At 37.3% G+C, this 22,813-nt stretch overlaps 1 protein-coding gene across 3 annotated transcripts in view; it reads left to right on the top strand.

The window, feature by feature from the left end:
- PIBF1 (progesterone immunomodulatory binding factor 1) overlaps positions 1–22,249 on the top strand; it is a 220,522-nt gene extending 198,273 nt beyond the window's left edge. For 2 of the 3 annotated variants that reach the window (XM_070408953.1, XM_070408951.1), the window contains 2 exons: positions 12,908–13,081; positions 21,977–22,249. In XM_070408953.1, the coding sequence (XP_070265054.1) occupies positions 12,908–13,081; positions 21,977–22,027 (225 nt within the window). In that variant the 3' untranslated portion in view covers positions 22,028–22,249. Of the gene's footprint in view, positions 1–12,907; positions 13,082–15,835; positions 16,083–21,976 lie in introns of those variants that run through there. The other variant, XM_070408952.1, reaches the window with a different exon arrangement.
- The last annotated feature ends 564 nt before the right edge of the window (positions 22,250–22,813 follow it).

The following is a 22,813-nucleotide window of genomic DNA, read 5'->3' as shown; positions in this document are numbered from 1 at the left end:
GGCAGCTGATCAATGATTTTCATCAGTGATATTTCTCTCTCTCCCTCTCTCTTTCTCTCTGAAATCAATTAAAATATATTTTTAAAAATAAATAAAGATGTTTCTAAGTCCTGGGACTCTTCTACCCTTTCATTCAGTACTCCCGCCAATAACATCTCTCAGGGTCCACACAGGCATAATAACCAACCACTGCTTGCTACGTGCCTAGAATGGGCAAGACCCCACACTTGCCTGAATGTTGGACTAACTTCCATTATCCCAGATGACTTGCCTCTTACTGCAGTGTGTGTCCCTTAACAAAAAGAAAATAAACCCTGCAGTTAGCCAGGTTTCTTAAAAGTGAAGTCACAGTATAATTATCATTCTTTTATGGTATGTTTATGTTCCAGGATTCTAACTGACATGTTCTTTGTGATTTCTCGGAAAGTTTCAAGAACATTTCAGCATCACAAGTGTCCTTAGGCAATGTACTTCATAAATGGTTCAAACAAATTACATTTTTCCATATGTGTGTCATTCTTTTTAGTTCATACTTAACAGTTCTGAGATTTTCTTAAGAATACCTTTTAGCATGTTTTTCTCATACACCTATGTAGTTAAATTTTATAGTCAGCATGACTAGGAAAAAAAACAACTCCACTAAGTGGGTAAGTTAATTTTGTTTTAATGAGGATATAATTATTTTTCAGATTCATACATTTCTCATCATAATGGTGCTCTTCAAATTAAAATTTATTTCTAATTGAAAATAAATGAGTATTTTAAAGAAAGACAGTTATTATAGTGAAACCCAAAGCACACATACAGTATAAGTCATATTTTCCCTATAGTGTTTTAGAATGCTTTATTTTTTTCATCCAAGAGTATACGTATTCAGGTCTGAGGAAAGTAAGGGAGAAAACTATTGCAGAAAATACTCTTTGCAAATGTTGACTTTATATATACTTTAAATAAGACAGAACCAAACCTATTTCTCCCAAAATGTTGAAAACACTTTTAGATCAGTGTGTTATGCTACCATACACACTTAAGGATCGTTTATAGATTGCTTTCAATCAAATATGTCTGGGAATGAGCAATCAGACAGAGAAAGGAAAAGTTTTACGTTATCCTTCGTAATGAGAGAGGTGGCCCTTGGCTTATGCCTTCTAGAAGTCAAAAGGGCATTAAGCTTTTCCCCAACATAGGTATTCTTCAGTTCATAATAAGAATATTTGTATATTTCTTTATAGTTCTTTGTATATTCATTTATTCCAAACCTCACAAGAGCCTTCTGATGGTCTTATACTCATTTCACAGAAGCAGCAACGGAATCTCAGTTGCCCATTCTGTGGAATGTTAATTCCTCAATTTTTTTAAAATATATTTTTATTGATTTCAGAGAGGAAGGGAGAGGGAAAGAGAGATAGAAACATCAATGATGAGAGAGAATTATTGATCGGCTGCCTCCTGCATGCCCCACACTGGGGATCAAGCCTGCAACCGGGCATGTGCCCTGACTGGGTAATCAAACCACGACCTCCTGGTTCATAGATTGACGCTCAACCACTGAGCCATGCCAGTCGGGCATAACTCCTCAATTTTGAGTGGCATAAAAAAACTCTTGAATTTATTTTAGATTGTACTCTGTGGACCTCTCTGTTTGTGTGGACTTGTACAGAGAACTTAGTAGAACTAGGTCATATTATTTTGAGTTTCATAAGTGTCTTGGCTCTTCTTTAATCTTTTCATCATCTTCTTTACAAATATCTTTGTTGTATCCTGTAAGTAACACTCTGTGTTGTGTGAAGCAATATAGTACCTCATCATAAAAATATTTTATCTGTGTATATATGCCCTTTTAACTTCTTTCACATGCTTTATGTATTGTACAGACCTGTCCTTTTCTTTTTTTAAAAGAATGAAATGTGTATTTTTCCCACTACATTTTAGAAGTTTAGTATGTTTTCTTTTACAAAGTTAAATATACTTCTTTTTTTTTTTATCAGTAAAGAACAAGTAAATGACCTCTTGCTATCATTTCTAACCCTGTGTTTTTATGACTCTTAGTATAGTAGCAGTTACAACAAACCAAACAATTCTAGGACATAAGGAGACACAAAACAAACTGCAGAGCTATAAAGTGAGTCTCTGGAACTTGTGGTGGCCAGGAGAGAATATTGACAATGATATGAGGTAATTATGGTCATAATTCTGTTAGGTACCATATTGGCATGTTTTGATATAAACTTAACAAGTCACTGATCACATATCAAGGAGCTGTCACTGAGAGAAGACTGGGGAATAACGTGGAGAAAGTATAGGCCCTGGAGTGAGTCACACTCTGGAAACCGGTGCTCAAAACAGAGGATAGAGTTCAAAACCTACCAGATTATACTGAAATAGTGAAGGCCAGAAAATAGCGAGCAATTAGATGAAACTGTTACAGAAGGGAAAGCCAGGCACTAAAAGGACATGAATACCAGCAGACAAAGCAGTCAGAAGTCTAAGGCACTGTTCAGTAAGCAGGTGATCTAAAGGGTCCACACAAACCAATCAGAACAGAATCAAGGTGCCCACACTTCTGTTTTAATCCGCAATGGCAGTAGGTTTCAACTCAGGGGCCTACTTCAGCATGTTAATACAGCTTCCTCTACCTGGGTCACTGTTGAGAATGACCTTAAGATAATATCCAAGTTCAGGGAAGAATGTCTCACGTGATTAATTAAGTCTCCTAAGCTATGACAGCACAGTCATTTCTCATTTGTTTAAACACTTGAGCTCTCGCTAAGCTTTCAGTCATAGGGTATGTCTCCAAAAATGTTGATGTCATCGGAAATGTTTCAGACTAAGGAGTAGATTGGCCTTATTCCACTTTGCTCTACCCAGGACTTCTTTCTTTATTCTGTTCTAGGCCCAAAATTTTTATCACTAGCAGGTAATCTGAGGAAAACAATTAAGATGATGAAAGAATTCTTTTCAGTCACAAGAGAGATGAATGAACTGGGGGTGTTGAGAGAAGACTTAGATATAAGAAATTCAACATAAGCATATGAACGAGGCAATAATAGACTTGTTATCCATGTCTCCAAAGGTTGGGATTAAAACTTAATGGTAGGCTGGCACCATTTTGGGGCTCAGCCATCTGGTTTTCCAGATGACCTAATAAATTTATAATTCTTTAGGGCCCCCCCCAAAAAAAGCCAACTAATGGTAAACATTATAAGGAGACCTGTTTTGTTTATTTTATTTTGCTTTGTTTTGTTATTATTGTCACTGTTGTTATATTGCCTTGTTTTTTATAGATGCTAAGTTAAATAACTTGAAGATCCCTTCTAAACCTAAAATTGTGTACATCAAAAGCCTTGATAGAAGGTATCTGCATTGTGTAAATAACAGATCTGAACCCAAAGAGACCTGCATTTGAATCCTAGTTTCACTTCTTAGTAGCTAATGAACTTGGCTAAATTTCTAAAAACCTTCTAAACCTTAGTTTCCTCATCTTCAAACTTCAGTTAATATCTACCTGCTGGGTATTTAGGAGAGTTTTAAATTATTATGTAAAATAAAGTCTGGAACATAGCATAGTAGATACTCAGTGAATGTTGATTCTTGTCCTTTCTCTTCCTCTCTCCACACCTAAAAACTTTATATCCTCCCCTTGAGGTAAAGAGACATCCTAGCATGAGGTTAGCCTACATGCTCGGAGAGGTATTTAGATGGAAAGACAGGGACTGTGGAAAGCAGTGTGCAGCTGTGGGTACTCAGGCTGTTCTCTAACAGTTTTGCCATGTAAACTATTTTGTCTAGTATTTAGACAATAGTGCATTGGCACTCAAGGTATAATTTTAATTTCATCAAAAATTATACATTAAACACTGTGCTGAAATTTGCTTTGATAATGTAAAATTCTTATTGAACACTCTATAGGATAGATGATTGAATTAAATTTACATTTTCTTTTAAACTGTGCATTGTGTTAGATATGATAATGGTATCTTGGTATTATTTTAAATCTTTATCTCTCAAAAATCTCTACTAAAGTGTTTATAAGTGAAGTGATCTGAGGTCTGAAATCTGCTTTAAAATATTTTCCAAAATACTGTTAAGGAAACAGATTTAACAATGTTGACAAAACAATCTGGCAATTCCTCAAACAGTAAAATATGGAGTTGCCATGTGACCCAGCAATTCCACTCTGAAGTGTAAACCCAAGAGAAATGACAACATCCACACAAAAATTTGTGCATGAATGTTTAAAGCAGCATTATTCACAATAGCCAAAAGGTAGATACAACCCAAATATCCATCAGTTGATGAATGGTAAACAAAATGTGTGATAGCCATACAGTAGAATGTTACTCGACCATAAAGATGGAATGAAATGCTGATATATGTTACAACATAGATGAACTTTGGGAAAATATTATGCAAAGTGAACAAAGCCAGTCACAAAAGACCACATATTATATGATTCCATTCATATGAGGTGTCTACAACAGGGAAGTCTACAGAGACAGAAAGTAGATTAATGGTTACTTAGGGGATGGAAGTTGGGGGCAAGGTGGAATAGAGGAGTAATAACTAAAGGAATCAGGATTTCTTTTTGAGGAGATAAAATATTTAAAAATTGACTACAGTAATGGTTGCACATGCCTGTGAACATACTAAAAACCATGCATTGATATACTTTAAATGGATGGCTATATGGTATGTTAACTATATCTCAATAAAGCTGTTTAAAAAATTAGAAAAATGTTGAAAATTGTCAAAGTTGAACAATAGAACTAAAGGTTCAACATGCTAGGCTCTCTTCTTTTTGATTCTTTAAAAATGTTCATAATAAAATGTTTATCAAATACCCTTTTAGGTGAAGTTTACGTGTTATATGTATTGTTATAAATATGGTAAGTTTTGCCCTTCCGTCATGGCTCAATGGTTGAGCATTCCTCGACCTATGAACCAGAAGGTCACATTTGATTCCCGGTCAGGGCACATGCCCAGGTTGTGGGCTTGATCCCCAGTGTGGGGCATGCAGGAGGCAGCTGATCAATGATTCACTCTCATCATTGATGTTTCTATCTCTCTCTCCCTCTCCCTTCCTCTCTGAAATCAATAAAAATATATTTTTAAAAAAATAAAAATAATTAAATACGGTAAGTTTTCACCTTGTGTTGCCTCAAGTAGAAGTGCTACATAGAATTACCTGACTGGTTAGTCATGAAACTTTGGTATTGCTATATAAAAGCACTTACATTTAACCTGCAGTGGAGCACATAGTTTGCATTATACTTGTCAGAGCTATTTTCATCAAGAAATGCCATCTATGTGTCCCCTTGCCAACATCTTTGCAGAGTTTACAACTTTCAGCAATTTATTGGCATGAACTATGCAATACTGTTAAGCAGCTGCTCTGCAGTTGAGCTGTTTTAATAAGCACCACTCTATGCAAATAGTTTATATAAATGGCCAAGCTATGTGCTTTTGGATTCAAGACAGCAATATATCTCTTTCATGGAGATTATTTGTACAACAATCATCATCATCATTATCATCATCTGAAAGTTTCATAAGAAAGTTCTTGCCCTCAACTTCTTCAATTTTGAAGAGTAATTATTTTACTACAGTGTGTTTCTTGTTTTGTTTTGTTTTAGTTTTAGCCTAAGTTTCAATTATATGATTAAAAATAAGTCTACAATTATTAATTTTAATGAGTGGTTCATTAATTATTGAAGTTACTGTAATTTCCCTATGTATTTGATATGCTAGAATTATAGCACATACACTATTAGCTTTTTCAAAGTGAGTATAAAAGCATGTCAGAATTAATGAATATTATTGTTTGTTTTTTAAATCACACACTTAGTAGACCATTTGTGCTTAAACTATTCATATGCATGAGAAGCTTAAAAAATAAAACACCTCTGTACATGATGATGAAAAGGAAGTAATAAATTTTTTTGACATTTCACTGTCTTTAAGTCACTAGGGGCCCAGTGCACAAATTCATGCACCTTGAAAGGAACTGTGGGCCATGAGGCTGCGGTGGGCACAGGGATGAGTCACGGCCCATCCTCCATGCCCCTGCCCGGTCCCTCCCACTGCAGCCCCCAGTCCCCTGTCTGCTGGCAGCCCCACTCCCGCTGCCACTGCTCCCACATGCTGACGGCACCGGCCCCCTCTCGCACCCACTGATGGCACAGAGCGATTGGGGCTGGCACCAGCTGTGGGTGCAAGTGGAGCCATCGCCAGCAATGGGTGCGAGAGGCAGCTGCTAGCCCCAGTCACCCCTCAGGAGCAGGGGGAGGTGGAGAAGCCCTCAGGGGCAACTGGGGCCAGCAGCCACTGCTCGCCCCCGCTGACGACGCTGAGCAATCAGGGCTGGCACCGGGCACCGGCAGCGGGTGCAAATGGCGGCTCCAGTGCCAGTAGCAGGTGTGAGTGCACGGAAGCAAAGAATTTTCAGTAACCACCAGAGGCTCGCCCCATGACAGTGACCAGCACCCACCTTTGGTCTGGCACCCCTGCTCACCTGCTCCACCATCCCTCCATGGCCGATCCCCGCCATGTTCCACGCTCTGCCGCCTGCTGCCAATGCCTACCATGTTCCACACGCACCCTGGTGGTCAGCGCACATCATAGCAACCAGTTGTTTGGTTGTTTGGTTGTTCCACTGTTTGGTCTATTTGCATATTAGGGTTTTATACATGTAGATGTTTCTAAAGCCAGACCCTCCTTTGCAGCTGGCAGAGTCTCTCAGGTCTAATTGGCAATCAGAACATAGCATAACACTACTGGTCTTCCAGGTTTTATTAATTTCAGTTATGTGTGTTATACCAGACAGACCTATATAGGCATCTTATTTCTTTAAAGAGCTGCTTCACATATAAGTGTCTATAATAGCCCAGCCCTTCAGAGTATAATTTGAATAAATATTATCTATTTTCTGTGAGTTATCCTAAAAGTTTTAAACAGAATGACCTCATAGTTTTAAAAAAGATTATTATTTACCTAAAATGTGCTAGCAGCATTTTGGCCAGCCATAAAGCAATATACTTCTCAATAATCTTAATTTTGACATTTGAATAAGTAATGGGAACTTTCTATTTCAAGGGCAAGTATCCCATCAATCAGAATTCGTACCTTTAAAAAAAGGCAGGTCTTCAATGGAATTGATAGTGATATAAAATGTTTTATATAAGCAGTGCTTTTATAAAATAAGATTATCTGAAAATCATTCCTGTAATTTTTTAAAATAAAAGGTCAATTATGGTATAAAAAAGAATAAATGAATATTATTGTAAATCAGACTGTGTTATAGAATAGTATTTAAAGGTGTCTAACAAGTGATAAAAAGAAAAAGGGGATTGAGCATGGTGCTTTTTCAGTATTTGAATTTTACAATGAACAAGTAATGCTTTATAATTTAAAAAAACAGGAATTTTAAAATGTATTTGGAGAAATGGCTTCAAACCTGCTGAGTGATTTGCTGGGGATAGGCTAGAACTGTCCAATGAAGAGGCTCCGGATTAAGACACTTCACATTTTTCCTTTTGGAGAAGAGAACCTATATTCTGCCTGAGGACCCTAGAGTAAAGTCTACTAGACAGATTTGCTTGTCCACACGTACAGATATTGTACTCTTTCATTCAGATGAATGGCCCATAACAGCAGAAAGAAAACGTTTAATCTGCTCATTCATTCATAAGTTGGAAGACACAACCAAAGACCATCAGAAAATGCAAGAAAATTAGAATAAGGAAAAAATCAGAATAAGCAGAGAAACTGAACGTCTTCCCCAGAGGAAACAAAGGAAAATTCTGGAGCAGGAAAGAACTTACAAAGTATTGTAATTAGTTTCTTCAGAAAGATTTGAGAAAGTAGTCTTTTCATAAAACAAGAAACAGTGGGAGACTCAAATGGCACTAGGCACTTTGGGTTCCAGCTAATGGGGATGGAGTGGGGTGTTATATCTCAGGACCCAACCCTGATGTACCACCACAGGGGTGTGGGTTGGGTTGGGCAACCTCCCCTTTGAGGAACCTCAGGGTTGGTTTAGTGGCTGTATCAAAGGTGGTACGGCCTCATGCTCACTCTGGCTTCTTCAGGAGGTTTAGGCTTGGCTGGGTGCAGAGTTGGGGGAGAGATAGTGGTGATTTCCCCTTTTACAAATCCTTGGGATTATAGAGAGTCTGCTGTACCCCAGAGGAGCCTCAAGTTCAAGGAGATGCTGGTTGTATCTGTTGCTGCAGTCTTTTCATTCAACCCTATCTGGAGAAGTGCTCAGAGCCCTGGGTCAAGTCAGGAAAAGGCCTGCATTATCATCCCCCAAAAGATAACCAAACAAGATTAAAACACAGTTCATGTAAAAATAAATAAATAAACAAACTAACTAACTAACTAACTAATAGTGGGGGTAAAAATTTGTGATATTTTAAAATTTTGCTAAAATCATAACATACAATGAAAATCATGAAGTTACTGTATTAAGTAAAATGCCAGTAGAAGGATGTGAGCAAAAGTCAGCGAATTCTCCTAAGACTTAGAAAAGGTAAAAAGATGGAAGTTAAGGAATAGCTAAACAATATAGAAGATTCCAGAGAGAAAAAAATACGTTGAAAGATACAGGAATCAGCTTGACATCAGACTTCTCAGAAATTTGACTTTGAAACAGAGAAGTAATCCCATCCAAGTTCTGAAAAAAAATCACAATACTTCCTTCCACAGTACCCTGTCTTGAAAACATACTAGACTGTATGCCATCAAATAACAAAAAAAGAGATGCACGAAATAATGGAACTTGCCAAGACGTGCAATAAATGCCCTAACCAGTTTGGCTCAGTGGATAGAGCGTCAGCCTGCTGACTGAAGGGTCCCAGGTTCGATTCCGGTCAAGGGCATGTACCTTAGTTGCGGGCATATCCCCAGTGGGGGGTGTGCAGGAGGCAGTTGATCGATGTTCCTCTCTCATCGATGTTTCTAACTCTCTATCCTTCTCCCTTCCTCTCTGTAAAAAATCAATAAAGTATTTTTTTTAAATGTGCAATAAAAATAAATTTCAGAATAACAACTGTGCAGCGGCCTTAAAAACAGTCAAAATTGATTCCTGCAAACATTATGATTAAGAAGCTAGATATTCTTAGGTAATATTTTTTAAAGAGCATATATTATTTCATCCATTAAAGGCAAAAAGGCAGAACTCAAAGAAGAAAGGGGAATAACTATAAGAAAGTCAAGATTGAAATAGGAACTAGAATAAATGGCATGATTTTGAGCCCCTATCTCTAAAAATATAGCCAGAAAACACTTCAATCATAAAATATTAAAATAGTAGAACATTGGTGCATGAATGAATAAAAAGACCATTGGAATAGAATTTAAAAGTCCAGAAATAAATCATACATTTATGGTTGTTTAGTATATGGTAAAGTTAGCATCTCAAATCAGTGAGGAAAAATTTGTCTGTGCAGTACATAATGTTGTTATTACAGAATAGCCATGGGGAAAAAAATGTTCAATCCACCACACTTATCACCAGAGTGCAGGATAAACTTGAAACAGATCAAAGATCTAAATGTATGAAAAATAAAAGAAAAAGAAACCATAAAAGTAACTTGAGGAAAATTGAAGAAGAACCATGGAAAAGGCTATAAAGTTAGAAACTGATATATTCAGCTACATCAGAATCAGAAAGTGCATAGCAAAAAAAAAGTGTAAATAAAGTCAAATAAAAATTAATTGGAAAAAAAGTGCCATTCATGTTACAAAGGGCTGATATCTCTAACATATAAAGAGCTCCTTGAAAAGTGTAAGAAAATGACCAATCACCCAGTAGAAAAGGAAATATCCTTATATATATGAAAAGCTGTTCAACCTCACAGTAGAAGAAATGCAAAACAAACATACACAAAAACTTATCAGACAGGCAAAAATCCAAAAAGGTAACACAAGCATACATTTTATCAATTAGGAAACTGAAGCTCATGGAACCAGAGTAGATTGTCTGTATTTACACAATTAATAATAGAGTCAGGAATAGCTGTGTCTTTGACTTCTCACCCAGTACTAATATATTTCCACTACATGTGCTTGGCTTTCTGTGTGTTCAGTAGATGATGGTATTTTGGATACTATTTGATCTATTTGATGTTAAAGTGGAATTTTCTGTTCTCAAATTTACCATTAATATGAAAGGGATCATCTATATGATCAAACATAGTAAAACTGAACAAGATTGTTCTACATTTTATTTTCATACCCATTGTATTACCCTAACAGGAAGTTTACAGAAACTTGTTGCTTTTGAAATGTTCCTTACCTGGGTTTCACAAACCATGCTAGCACTGTTTAATACAATCAGTGAACAAAAGTAGTGCCTTGAGCCTGGCTAGGGTGGCTCGGTGGTTCAGCATAGACCCATGAACCAGGAAGTCAGGGTTCGATACCCAGTCAGGGCACTTGCCCAGGTTGCAGGCTCAATCCCCAGTGGGTGATGTGCGGAAGGTAGCCAATCGATGATTCTCTCTCATCATTAATGTTTATATCTCTCTCTCCCTCTCCCTTCCTCTCTGAAATCAATAAAAATATATTCAAAAAAAGCAGTGCTTTGACAGCACCCTAAGTGCGCGTGATCCTCGTCTGGATAAAGCAAAGACATTTGATTTCTCTTCTGTCTCCTACTTCAGGGACCATCTCTTTCCTATAACTGCTCCTATACCAGGAGCAGAGGGAAGCCAAAGAGAAACAAAAGATGGTCTTCTCTAGGGCACTTAGGGGCCAGACCCTTTGCCTAGTACACATGCAACTTCTTCCTTTTCTTCTTCCTCGTGGTCGTTGCCTCCCCTCTCCCCCCTGCAAGTATGATCCCCTTTTCCTTATTTCTCTGTAGACTAGAGGTGGGCGGGGGGGGGGGGGGGGGGGGGCGATAATCTTTTCCTTTTTTTAAACCTTCATACCAAGATAAAAAAAAAGTTATGGCCACTAAAGGGAGGTTGTTCCAGGTAGAAATTTTCTTTGGATGTGCCGAGAGACTATCATCTCCCTTTCCCTTCTGCTTCTTGTAGTAAGTAGAACAGGAGCTGAAAGCTGCCATAATACCAGGGATGTTTAACATTACTGGAAATCAGTGGTCATTTACTTCACTCTAGGGGAGCATATAAATGAAATAACATACTCTTGAAAGCAAAAAGAGCCTTCAAACGGCTCAAATAGTGGACAAGTCTGAGATGTAGCCATCCTCATTTGCATTGGCCTAGCCAACCCCAGTACTGCAAAAGGAGAAAGAAGATTCCAGTGCCATTTCTTCCAGCTCCTCGCTTGGCCCTAAGATTTATTAAGCTCTGTGGCTTAAACTCAACAGCTCTGTTTTTAAATACCCACTCAAGCTAGATGGTTCTAAATAGAACTAATGACAGCCAGAAAGAAAAAAAGGCCTGTAGGAACTTGCTCTGACACAGAGCTGATGTCTATAAACAGATTAGTAAAAGGGAGCAGAACATCTTTCTATCACCGTAAGTTTGTGTCTTGGCATGAAGATGAAATAAACAGCCTCCCACTGTTCTACATATAATAAAGGAGAGTTTATTCTGTCCTCTGTCCATATGCTTGTGTTTGATTGGATCAATTTAGTGATTAATCATAAATATCCACTAAGTAATGTTAGGTGCTAAAAGTTCGACTATAGAGAAAAATGAAAGACAAAATAGACTTGGAAGAGGGAATGAGTGAAAATTTTTTACCTGAGTTCCTTAACAAGTTCAGATAATAATTCTTAGTCCAAACAGCAACTGGGTAAAGCTAACTCCATTTTTCATTTGTAAGACAATAGGGAATAACATGGTTACATTCTGAAGATGTTTTCAACTTATTATTTGGGCTGCTGATTAGTAAGCAAGAAAAAAAATCTGGACTCTTTTATGTCCTCCCATCTTCATATAAGATTTCAGAAGGAAATTGTATAATTTACGAGTAGAAAAAGTTAAATGCCTAAATAATTTACTCAACAAACATGTAGAAAAATTATAGTGGAATGTAACTATGCCAATGGTTCCCAAATTTGTCTGTCCTTAGAATCGCCTAGAGATCTTTTAAAATGTTCAATGCTGAGGTCACTCCCCAACCCAATTATTTTACAATCTCTGGGAGTGAGACACAGGCTTCAGTCGTTTTTGAAGCTCCATGGGTGACTCCAATGTGCAGAAAAACTTAGGAACCATTAGACTATGGGATGACATTTCTTGTTTATCATACTAAAACTATCAGTGACCATGTGTGTCATGTATGCTATTGTTCATTAATATGTTATTTTATATAGTATAATTGTTTCAACTGTTTCTACTCCAAGAATAAAAATAAGTGTTTTGGGGTTGTTGTTTTTTTCAATATTTTTTTTTTAAATATATTTTATTGATTTTTTACAGAGAGGAAGGGAGAGAGATAGAGAGTTAGAAACATCGATGAGAGAGAAACATTGATCAGCCGCCTCCTGCACATCTCCTACTGGGGATGTGCCCGCAACCCAGGTACATGCCCTTGACCGGAATCGAACCTGGGACCTTTCAGTCCGCAGGCCGACGCTCTATCCACTGAGCCAAACCGGTTTCGGCGTTTTTTTCAATCTTTAATTTCTTTATTGATTAAGGTATTACATATGTGTAAAAATAAGTTTTAATGTCAATCCTTATTAGTCTACTAGAGGCCCAATGCATAAAATTCGTGCAGGAGTAGGCCTTCCTTCCCCCGGCTGCCGGCACCGGCTTTCCTCTGACACCTGGAACCCAGGCTTCCCTCGCAGCCCCAGCTTCGTCCGGAAGGTCATCTGGAAGGACGTCCAGAAGGACGTCTGGTCTAATTAGCATATTACGCTTTTATTATTATGGATGTGCTGAAATCATACTTGCTGTTTTCTTCTATTTTCATATATCAACAGGAATTGGCAGCAATGAAGCAGATTCTCACTAATATGCGCAGTCAGTGTTCTGAGGACAGGTTACTTCTTACTAAAACGGAATCAAAAAATGTGACAGAAAATCAAAAATCAAAGCTTTTGAATGTGCCTAGAGAACATGAAGATAATATATTCATACCCAAACCAACACTCTTTGTAAGTACAAAAAGAAAAAACAACTTAAAATTTTAATCTCTGTTTTTCACTAAATACATTTTGCTTAAATCTCTTTGCCTCTTGTTCATATTGGTTTTAAACTAATTTTAGTCGTTTAATGAAAGGGCCTAGAAATATCTGTATAACTCGTATACATATTCAGAAAAGGGAAGCTTCAATAGAATATTTATATATCCTATCTTATAGCTAGTAATTAGGTTTTATTGTTCTAGTTAATATGTTGGACTTGCCCAGAAATTAACCTTAATCTCAAATTTACCTCCTTAAGTCTCCAGGGACTAATTATAGGGGAATCAGGAAGACATGTTTATAAATGTTAAATTTATATAAGAATTGCCCAGCCAGTGTGGGCCAGTGGTTGAGCATTGACCTGTGAACCAGGAGGTCAGAGTTCGATTCCCAGTCAGGGCACATGGCCCGGTTGTGGGCTCCATCAACAGTGTGGGGCATGCAAGAGGCAGCCAATCAATGATTCTCTCTCATCATTGATGTTTCTGTCTCTCTCTTCCTTACTCTCTGAAATTAATAAAAATAAAAAAATACAGTTTTTTAAAGAATAAAAGGGATGCAAAGTATCATCCAGCACCTTTTATTTGTAAAACAGTATATTTTGCTCTGTTTCCTCATAAAGTATGAAATCAATCATATTAACATTAAATGGAATGCTTATATTAGGTAGAAATGTATATGCACAGAAATTAGTTAAATAATAAGAAATCAGAACAATTTGAAAGTGATGTTTTAACAAATAGTAGGAATAATGATAGGCAACAGAATCAAAATAGGAGTAACATTATTAAATATTTCACTGTAGCCGAAACCGGTTTGGCTCAGTGGATAGCACGTCGGCCTGCGGACTGAAAGGTCCCAGGTTCGATTCCGGTCAAGGGCATGTACCTGGGTTGCGGGCACATCCCCAGTGGGAGATGTGCAGGAGGCAGCTGGTCGGTGTTTCTCTCTCATCGATGTTTCTGACTCTCTATCTCTCTCCCTTCCTCTCTGTGAAAAAATCAATAAAATATATTTAAAAAAAAAAAAATATTTCACTGTACTTCAGCATGGTTTCCCATGCATGCTTTAATTTCTCAGAAGAAATATATTTGCCATCTGAACATAGAGACTTGAAAACAGATTTTAACTGTGATATTCTGATTTAGTGAATCCTCAGAATCTTATTCTTTTTAAACTCCCTAGATGATTATAATAATCAGTCAAGTATGGGAGCTTCTGATCTAAGCTCTTTCATTATACATTCAGATAATGCTACTCAAGATCAATGAGGTGATTACATAGTTCAACCTTTTAAAGTAAAAAAGAAGTGGCCGGCTGAAGTGGCTCAATGGTTGAGTATATAGACCTATGAACCAAGAGGTCACGGTTCAATTCCTGGTCAGGGCATATGCCTGGGTTGTGGGCTTGATCCCTGTAGGGCAAGCATGTCAAACTCAAAGGCTAACACGGGCCAATAAACAAGGTTTAAGTTTATGTGTGCCGCAAAAAAAAAAAAGCTTCAATTTTCATAGATACATAGGTTTATTTCGATAGAGACATGCTGACTACAAAGAGCTGAAATAAATGAGTAATTGTTAACATAAAATAATAGAACATTTTAATAAAAATTGATATTTTTTTCTTGAACATTAACTTACCAGACACTGAATAGCTATACAAATTAATAAGCATAACGCAAATATACCTATTTTTCTTCTTCTCCGAAAGCGAAATATTTCCTGTTGCACACACCAAACAAGTCAGTCCAAGACTAATGGCGTGGCAATCAGCTGCTGAAATATTCGCTGCTAGTATTAGTGGAGAGAAATGGTGCGCCTACGCGTAAGGCGCATAAGGGAAATGAATGCAACACGATTATAGTAATCAGTCATTAACGAACATTGTAGTTCCTTATTAATAATTACGTATAACAGGATATTGTAAAAATTAAGTTATGAAATTTTTATCAAAATGCCTCTTACATACCGTTATATTGCCTGGGCCACAAAAATATTGGTTGTGGGCCGTATGGGCTGCTAGTTTGACATGCTTGCTGTAGAGGGCATACAGGAGGCAGCCAATCAGTGATTCTCTCTCAACATTGATGTTTCTGTCTCTCTCTTCCTCTCTGAAATCAATAAAAATGTGTGTTTTTTAATTAAAATTTTTAAAAGTGACAGAGTTACAATCTAGAGTAAATAAGGGTAACTGTTGTAAGAATCTATATGACAATAATGGAGACCAAGCTGACAGGACGGAGAAAACAGGCAGCCTCAGTTTACCAGCCTGGATACAAGGCAGCTATACGAATTTCTGCAGCTGCGTCTGTGGATCTTTTCCTCTTGTGGCACATCAGCTTCTTTTTGTTTCTCTCTCAGTTTCTGGTTATTCGTATTTTCCACTTCCTCATTAACTTGCTCATGGCTCCTTCTCCTGAGACGTTTCTGTGTACCTTCCCACATCTACTCTCTTAACACCTAGTCCTCCCTGTATTTCCTGGAGCAAGAATCTAATTGGCACAGCTCATCCTTGTTGGGTGATACACTTTGTGGCCAGACTTGTGACGGGTATTAGCCAGCCTACTGAATGGCTGCTATTATAGTGAGCAGGGGTCACATGGCACCAAGTAAAGCTGCCCAGGGCTGTTTATTCACAAGGATCATTGCCAGGCAAGATTTTCTTAGAAAGTTGGCTGGGATTATGACAGACACTCTGATGTGTCCCTTATATTACAATCTACAGGAAGAAAGCAGATGGAAGACGTAGATGTTAATGGGAAACATGGGGTCCGATGAAAACCACAAGATACAGCCGGAGATCTAGCCTATCACCCTGGGATCTGCTTTGCTGACCCTTCTCTGTGTTAAGCAATGAACTATTTCTTCTGACCCTGACCTCCCACATTTCTGACCTTAGCTTGTAACTTGATTCTGATATCCTGAAATCCTGACTCTAACTGGTACATAAGTAGTAGTAAGATCTCGCCAGTACCTCAAGATAAGGTTATGCAGTAAGAATGAAATGAAGAAGAATCAAAATATTAAGTATTAATTGGGTAGTTTTATTTCCTTCTTTGCGCTTATCTATTTTTCTACAATAAACTTTATTTCTTTTATAAGAGAAAATGTTTTAAAAGAGGTACAAGTTCAGCTATGTTCTTATGAAAACTGAGAGATAATACTGTAAAATGGTCAAATCAAGACTATGTGGTGATAATGCAAAATTAGCCCAGCCAGTATGGCCCAGCGATTGAGCTTCGACCCAGAAACCAAGAGGTCACAGGTTCAATTCCCCAGTCAGGGCACATGCCCAGGTTGCGGGCTCGATCCCCAGTAAGGGGCGTGCAGGAGGCAGCTGATCAATGATTCTCTCTCATCATTAATGTTTCTATCTCTCCTATCTCTCTCCCTTCCCTCTCTAAAAAAATTAAAAAATAACTGAAGAAGAATAACAAAATTTGTTACATGAAGTGCCAGCTTATGGGTGTGAAGGATAAATAATCTTTTTAATATGCTAATATAAAAGAAACACTACTGTTTAAATAGGTTAAAGAGTGGAGTTACCAAGATAAAAACCAGTTAATTGTGTACATGAATTGATTTATTATGCCCAATTGATTAAACAGTCATCTATTAGGAGTCGGCAAATTTTTCTTTAAAGATCTAGACGGTAACTATTTAGGCTTGTAGCTACATACAATCTCTGTTGCATATCCTGTTTGTTTCTTTGTTTTTGTTTTTGTTTTTTTTTAAATGTCAAATCCATTCTTAGCAGTCAATCCAAACACAGACAGACCAGGGGCCATAATTTGCCAGTCAGTGATCTCACTTACGCTCCTTGCTCAGTAGTAATCAAGAGCTGGTAGAGGCTTAGAAGCTTCCAGTATCTGAAACTTAGGATAGATAGTGCCTTGCTGATAAAATATTTAGAAATGAGGAATATGCATCTCATGAGAATAAGAAATCAACTTTCCAAAATCACTGTTATCTGTGTTGGAATTTATTTGAATTTAGTAGTGATTAAACATAGATACTGATGTAAATGAGAAACCACCGTGACATAGTCTATTAACAGGTCACCTGAATTTCAGACAGTCATATGACTGAAGGCAGAAGTTTATCTAGAAAGATTGAGCAGATCAGTGAACTTTAATTCATACAACAGACTATACTACTTCCCTGTTTTACTGATTATTGTCACTACCACTGAATAATCCCAGTGTTACTGAGAATGATAAATACTGCCCGCCATGCAGGTGGTTGTTGTCGGATTATTGGAACCATATTGTTGTGTTACTGTAGAGGCATTTTCTGTCACATTATGTAGGGGAAACTCTTGAATGTAGACTCTCATGAGACTTTATGTCCAAACTTATATAGAACTGTGAGGCTTCTGTCATAGCAGACCAAAACAGCATTCATTCATTTATTTATTCAAAAAATGTTTATCGAGCACCTCCTTTGTGCCAAGTACTGTTCTGGGCAACAAGGATATAAAGATTTTTGCCACATTCTCACATTCTTGTATGGCTAAGAATTACTAAATATTCAAAAATCTAATTGTACTCAGTGTCAAAATTATGGATAATATAGGGATCCGCCACTAAATACTTTATGTCATTAATATATAAAGCATTTAGATTTTAAAATGACAGTAAAAATAAATCTATTCATTTATCTAACATTTATTGAACAATATGTTATGACTCTAAGGAATACACAGTTTATTGAGTGACTGATTCAAGTAAACAATTGTAAGAATGATATAACAAGTTAAGTATTGAAGGCTTTAAGTTCTTAAAAAGGAACACCAAAAGAAGCCTGGATGTATCAGGGCAAGCTTCTTAGAGGAGGCGATTTTTGAGCTGAGTCCTGAAAAACAAATAGGAGTGAGCTCTTCAGGCAGAGAGAACATTAAGTGGGAAATACTGTTCATAGTTAGCACTTCTTGGGGACTAAGTGCTTTCTGCATACATTTTCTCATTTTATTCCCTTGACACCCTCTGTTGTAGGTTACTGTATCAGACAAGGTCCTCATGCCAAATAGATGTCACATTCTGAAGGGACTGTTTACAAGCATGTGGAAACCACGTGAGGGGGAACATTTCAGGACTAGTAGCTGACGCTTTTGTCACTCCTAGGTCTCAAGGTGCAAGGAGAGGGATCGGAGCCTTCTTATGGAAACTTTGGTCTCCTATAAGAGAATTTAGCCACTATTAAACATGGCCAGGCAAAGAAGGAGCTCGGGAATAAATATCACAATTTCTTTCTCCTCCCACCTGCAAGCCCATTGACTAAACCTATTTCAGAAACTAGGAGACACCACTGACAGCCTCCTGGGCACAAGAGTGGGTGGACAAGGATGGAGAATAGATCTGAGGGTACCCAGAATATCCAGCACAATTATTTTTTATTATCTCCATACTAGAGGCCCGATGCACGACATTTGTGCAAGAGTAGACCTTCCTTCCCCCAGCTGCCGGCACCGGCTTCCCTCTGGCATCCAGGACCCAGGCTTCTCTCACAGCCCTGGCTTCGTCTGGAAGGTACTCCAGAAGGACATCTGGTCTAATTAGCATATTATGCTTTTATTATTATAGATTACACAAGAGATAACTGAGAAGTCATCAACTTCCCCAGGTTTGCAAATGAATGGATGAAGCCTGTTTCATCCCAGAACTTGTTCTTTAACCACTGTGCTGAACTGTGCTCAAGCCACAAACATCAAAGGAAGTGTGGCATTCGGGTACCTACTGGGGCCACTTTCCTAAGTGCTAAGATAAACATGAAACAAAATAAACCCTAACTTTTTAAAGGTTAAGTGTCAATATCCAGGAATTGTTTTCCACTGCTAGTTCAGTGGCTTAAGCAAATTGTTCAGTCTCTCAGATAAGCATTAAAGGCCTAATATTTGGCCCTTTGGAGTCATCAGGGAACTAAGTTACTTCTGCCTTTTTCTTCAACCATCCTTGGTGTGTGGCTTCTGTCCTCAGATTCACAATATGCTTGCTGTAGCCTCAGCCATCACATCTGCATCGTAAGCAGGAAGCAGAAATGGGGACTATACCATCTCCCTCCTAAAAGCATTTCCATAAGTTTTAACCAACATCTCACATCCTATTGGCCAGAACTTAGTCACATGGCCATACTTAGTAGCAAAGGAGGTTGATTAACGTAGTTTTTACCTGGGTGAGCCCTTTACTCTAATAAAATTAGAGTTCTCTTATTAATAAGGGGAAAGTGGATAAGGCCAGGCAGCCAGCAGGTTTTGTCACAAGGTCTTAACTCATTTTTATATCCCCATCACTTAAAACAAGGAACTGGCACATAGTAGGTGCTCAATGAAGTGCTATTAAACCAATCTCAACTACAAATAATTTAGTTGATGTAGGAGAGTGTCAAGAGACAGGATTAGAGAAGTGTGGGCCCGATGCTAAGGGGCCCTGTATTCTAAATTGAAGTAGTTAGAACATGACAGTGAAAGTGAGGTGCCCCACAGTAACCTAGGGATAGGAACATGCATTAGTCCTGTGGGAGCAGGCTATAAAATTAATTTTAATCAAAGATCTGAAAAGTCCATTTAGGAAGTAGAAAAGCAGTTAATCCTCAGGACAGAGGTACACTTGTGGCAAATCTACTTCATTAACACATCTGAAGAAAGAATGCACTGGAGGGAGGGTGGTCTGCAAGGGACCAACACAGATAAAAGGAATCAGAAGGACTGTCTGCCATTGAATTCTTGTACTGTCCTTTGGAATTTTAAGATTCCTTTTTAATATCAAAAGTTTTATTTAGCTTCTTCCCAAACATACATAGTAGTAATAAAACTTTTAGTATCAGTTGCCTGAGAAAGTGGAGATTTGCAAATTCTATATACCCTTTGCTGTAAGCTGGACGATCTGTAACTTGGTGTGTAGAAGTGGCTTTTAGATTTTTTTTTTTTGTCCAGGAGCCACAATTAAGAAAACCATTTTACATCATGACTTAGTGAAGATCACAGTTTCTCAGAGCACAATTTAACCCCTACAATGGCAAGGTACTCTGATATTTTGTATTCTAGTCTGTGTGATTTTTTTTTCTTTCTCAAATCTGGTCTTAAAGTGATTTCCTTACCCATGGATTGAAAAGCTACAGTTTTCTTTCCTTCCAGTTTTATTGAGGTATAATTCAAGAGACCTACAATTTCACAAACACTGGTTTTTCTGTGACTGTGATTGTGAGAATCTTAGATTATTGTTGACTCACCTTTCTTCAGTCACCCAAACCTCTCAATCTGATTATAAGAGAAGTAAGCAACTCCCCAATTTTACTCTGATTTTTCTTTATGGTCTGTGACTTAGTTTAAAATTTTTTTAAATAAGACTGGCAAAAGTAACAGGCATTCCTGGCCAAAGGACAATTACATTTCTTATCACCCGGTAATAAACTAGCATTCAGCTCAGCCACCTTTGAATTCTCTTGGTAGACAGCACCTGGCCTTTCCCTATCATGGAAATTTCTTTCTCCTTTAATACTAAGGACTTTGGACTTTTCTTTCCAAGAAAGAACTCTGAAGTGTTTTAATGCAGTTTTGCATTTTAGAAAGATAAGCTTGGACACATCGTGGACTATGAGTTGAACAGAATAGAAGAGAAAGCCAAATCAGAGTTAGGAAACTATGGCAGGAATTAAGCCAGAAATGATAAGAGCCCAAGGTAAGCCAATGGGGTCAAGATAGGAACAGAATGAGGAGTTTAAAGGATATTCATTAAAAGGTAGGGACTATTTAAAATGGATGTAGCAAGTGAAAAGAAGGAGAAATCTAAGATGAAAAAGAAAAGAACATTTCTGGTTGAAGCGACTGAGCAAAGTCTAGTACCATTTACCAAGAAAGAATATGGATGATTCAGGGTTCGTTTTGACATACTGAATTTTAGTTGCCTGTGGGGAACACCGTGTAAAAGCATTTGTAGCTCAGGTTAGAACTATGCTATAAAGGTGGCAATGTGAGGAGGAGGGGAGGTATTTGGTGGTAACTGGAGCTGGCCAAGGGCGTGGATAGGTCAAGAAAAGCTGACCACTGATGTCACTTCCAACATTTTATGTATCAACTATGGCATATAAAATTATAAAAAACATAAACTTATAAGTATTATACTTACCTATGTGCCTACATACATATATGTATATATATTTAGGAATGTAGTCCTTTATAATTTTAAACAGATGGAAGTGGAAAAGCAGTAAGCTTCATATTTAACATATTGTCATATATAAACGAATGCTACACGATTATAGTAAGCTGTTTTGACTGCCTATGTAGTCCCCTGTATAAGGAGTTCTGAGTACTTTGTTCTGTAAGTCTATCTCCTTTGCCTTTTTGTTACTACTCTGTACAGCCAAGCTCTTTGTACACTGAAATGATTGATCAGTGAACCCCAGAAGTACTGTGGTAAATACTTAGCAATTCAGGAGATCCAAAGTACAGTGATTTGGATCTAGTCATTATTTAATAAATATTTATTGAATGAATGAATAAATGTCCATATATACAGATAGATGAGACTGACAAAAAAAGAAGCTGTGTCCTTGATTTTTTTTTTATAATTCTCTTTGAAAATAGAAACAATTCATTTGATACTCACTTCCGTAAGATATGTTAAATACAGGCTTTGAGCCAGAAAACACAGATGTGTATTTTTTCTACAGACATACCAGGTGGGAGATTATTTCTTACAAAACATAAAACCTTTGTCCCTAAAGTATCCTTCTGAATTAGGAAAAGTGATTATTTACTGTAATCTTACATAAAAAGCCCCAATGCATATTGGTACAGAGTTCTATGAATTGTCTTTCTTACCCTCCTAGTAAACATTTTACTTAATTTTCTCTTTCTTTTTAACAGACCAAAAAGGAAGCACCCGAGTGGTCCAAGAAACAAAAGATGAAGACCTAGGTTTTGAATGGATTTGCTATATCGTTATTTACTCCCAAAGTTCTTTTTCTGATGAACAAAAAGTTTATCTTAATCATGTGCTTGCCATTTTTAAAACAATTAATATAAAATTTATTTTCACTGAATGTTAAATTACCAGATTTCAGCATAATAATCAATATGTATAAAATGCAAACAATAGTATACTTTAATACTTGGTTTTATCTATTTTGTTACAAAATAAATATACTATAGACTGATTAAATTTGTAGCTTTCATCATTTTTAAGGTTTTTTAAATTGTGTGGCTCATAAATGTACAGCTGTTATATTGGTGAATATATTTTCTAACAATATAAATTTCAAGTTTAAATATCATAACACAAATACCAAAACACCTTCCATTTTTTTAAATTAAGAATTGCTTATGAAATCTATTAGGAAGCCCTTTAAGTGCTCAGTAATGGTGGTTAGATATCATGTATTTGATATTATATTAACCAATAAAATCTGGTAGAAACTTTGTTATTTCCCCTGTCCAGGTCAGGTAGCTCAGGTGGTTAGAGAATGTCCAATACACCAAGGTTGCGATTTGATCTCCAGTCAGGGCACACACAGAATCAACCAATGAATGCACAAATAAGTGGAACAAAAAATCGATGTTTCTCCGTCTCCCTCTCTTCCTCTAAAATGAATTTTTAAAAAAATTTAAGAAAGAAAAAGTTTGTTATTTCATTGGTCAAATAAAAATTTGGTGGAAAGGTCCTGGCTGGGTGGCCCAGTTGCTTGAACCATCGTCCGTACACCA

Source organism: Myotis yumanensis, unplaced genomic scaffold (assembly GCF_028538775.1).
Source record: "Myotis yumanensis isolate MYYU_CA2020_CCGP unplaced genomic scaffold, mMyoYum1.0.hap1 SCAF_3, whole genome shotgun sequence".
In the NCBI taxonomy this organism is placed as follows: domain Eukaryota; kingdom Metazoa; phylum Chordata; class Mammalia; order Chiroptera; family Vespertilionidae; genus Myotis; species Myotis yumanensis.
Note: the sequence above shows the minus strand (reverse complement) of the source record. Positions and strands in the feature narration are given on the sequence as shown.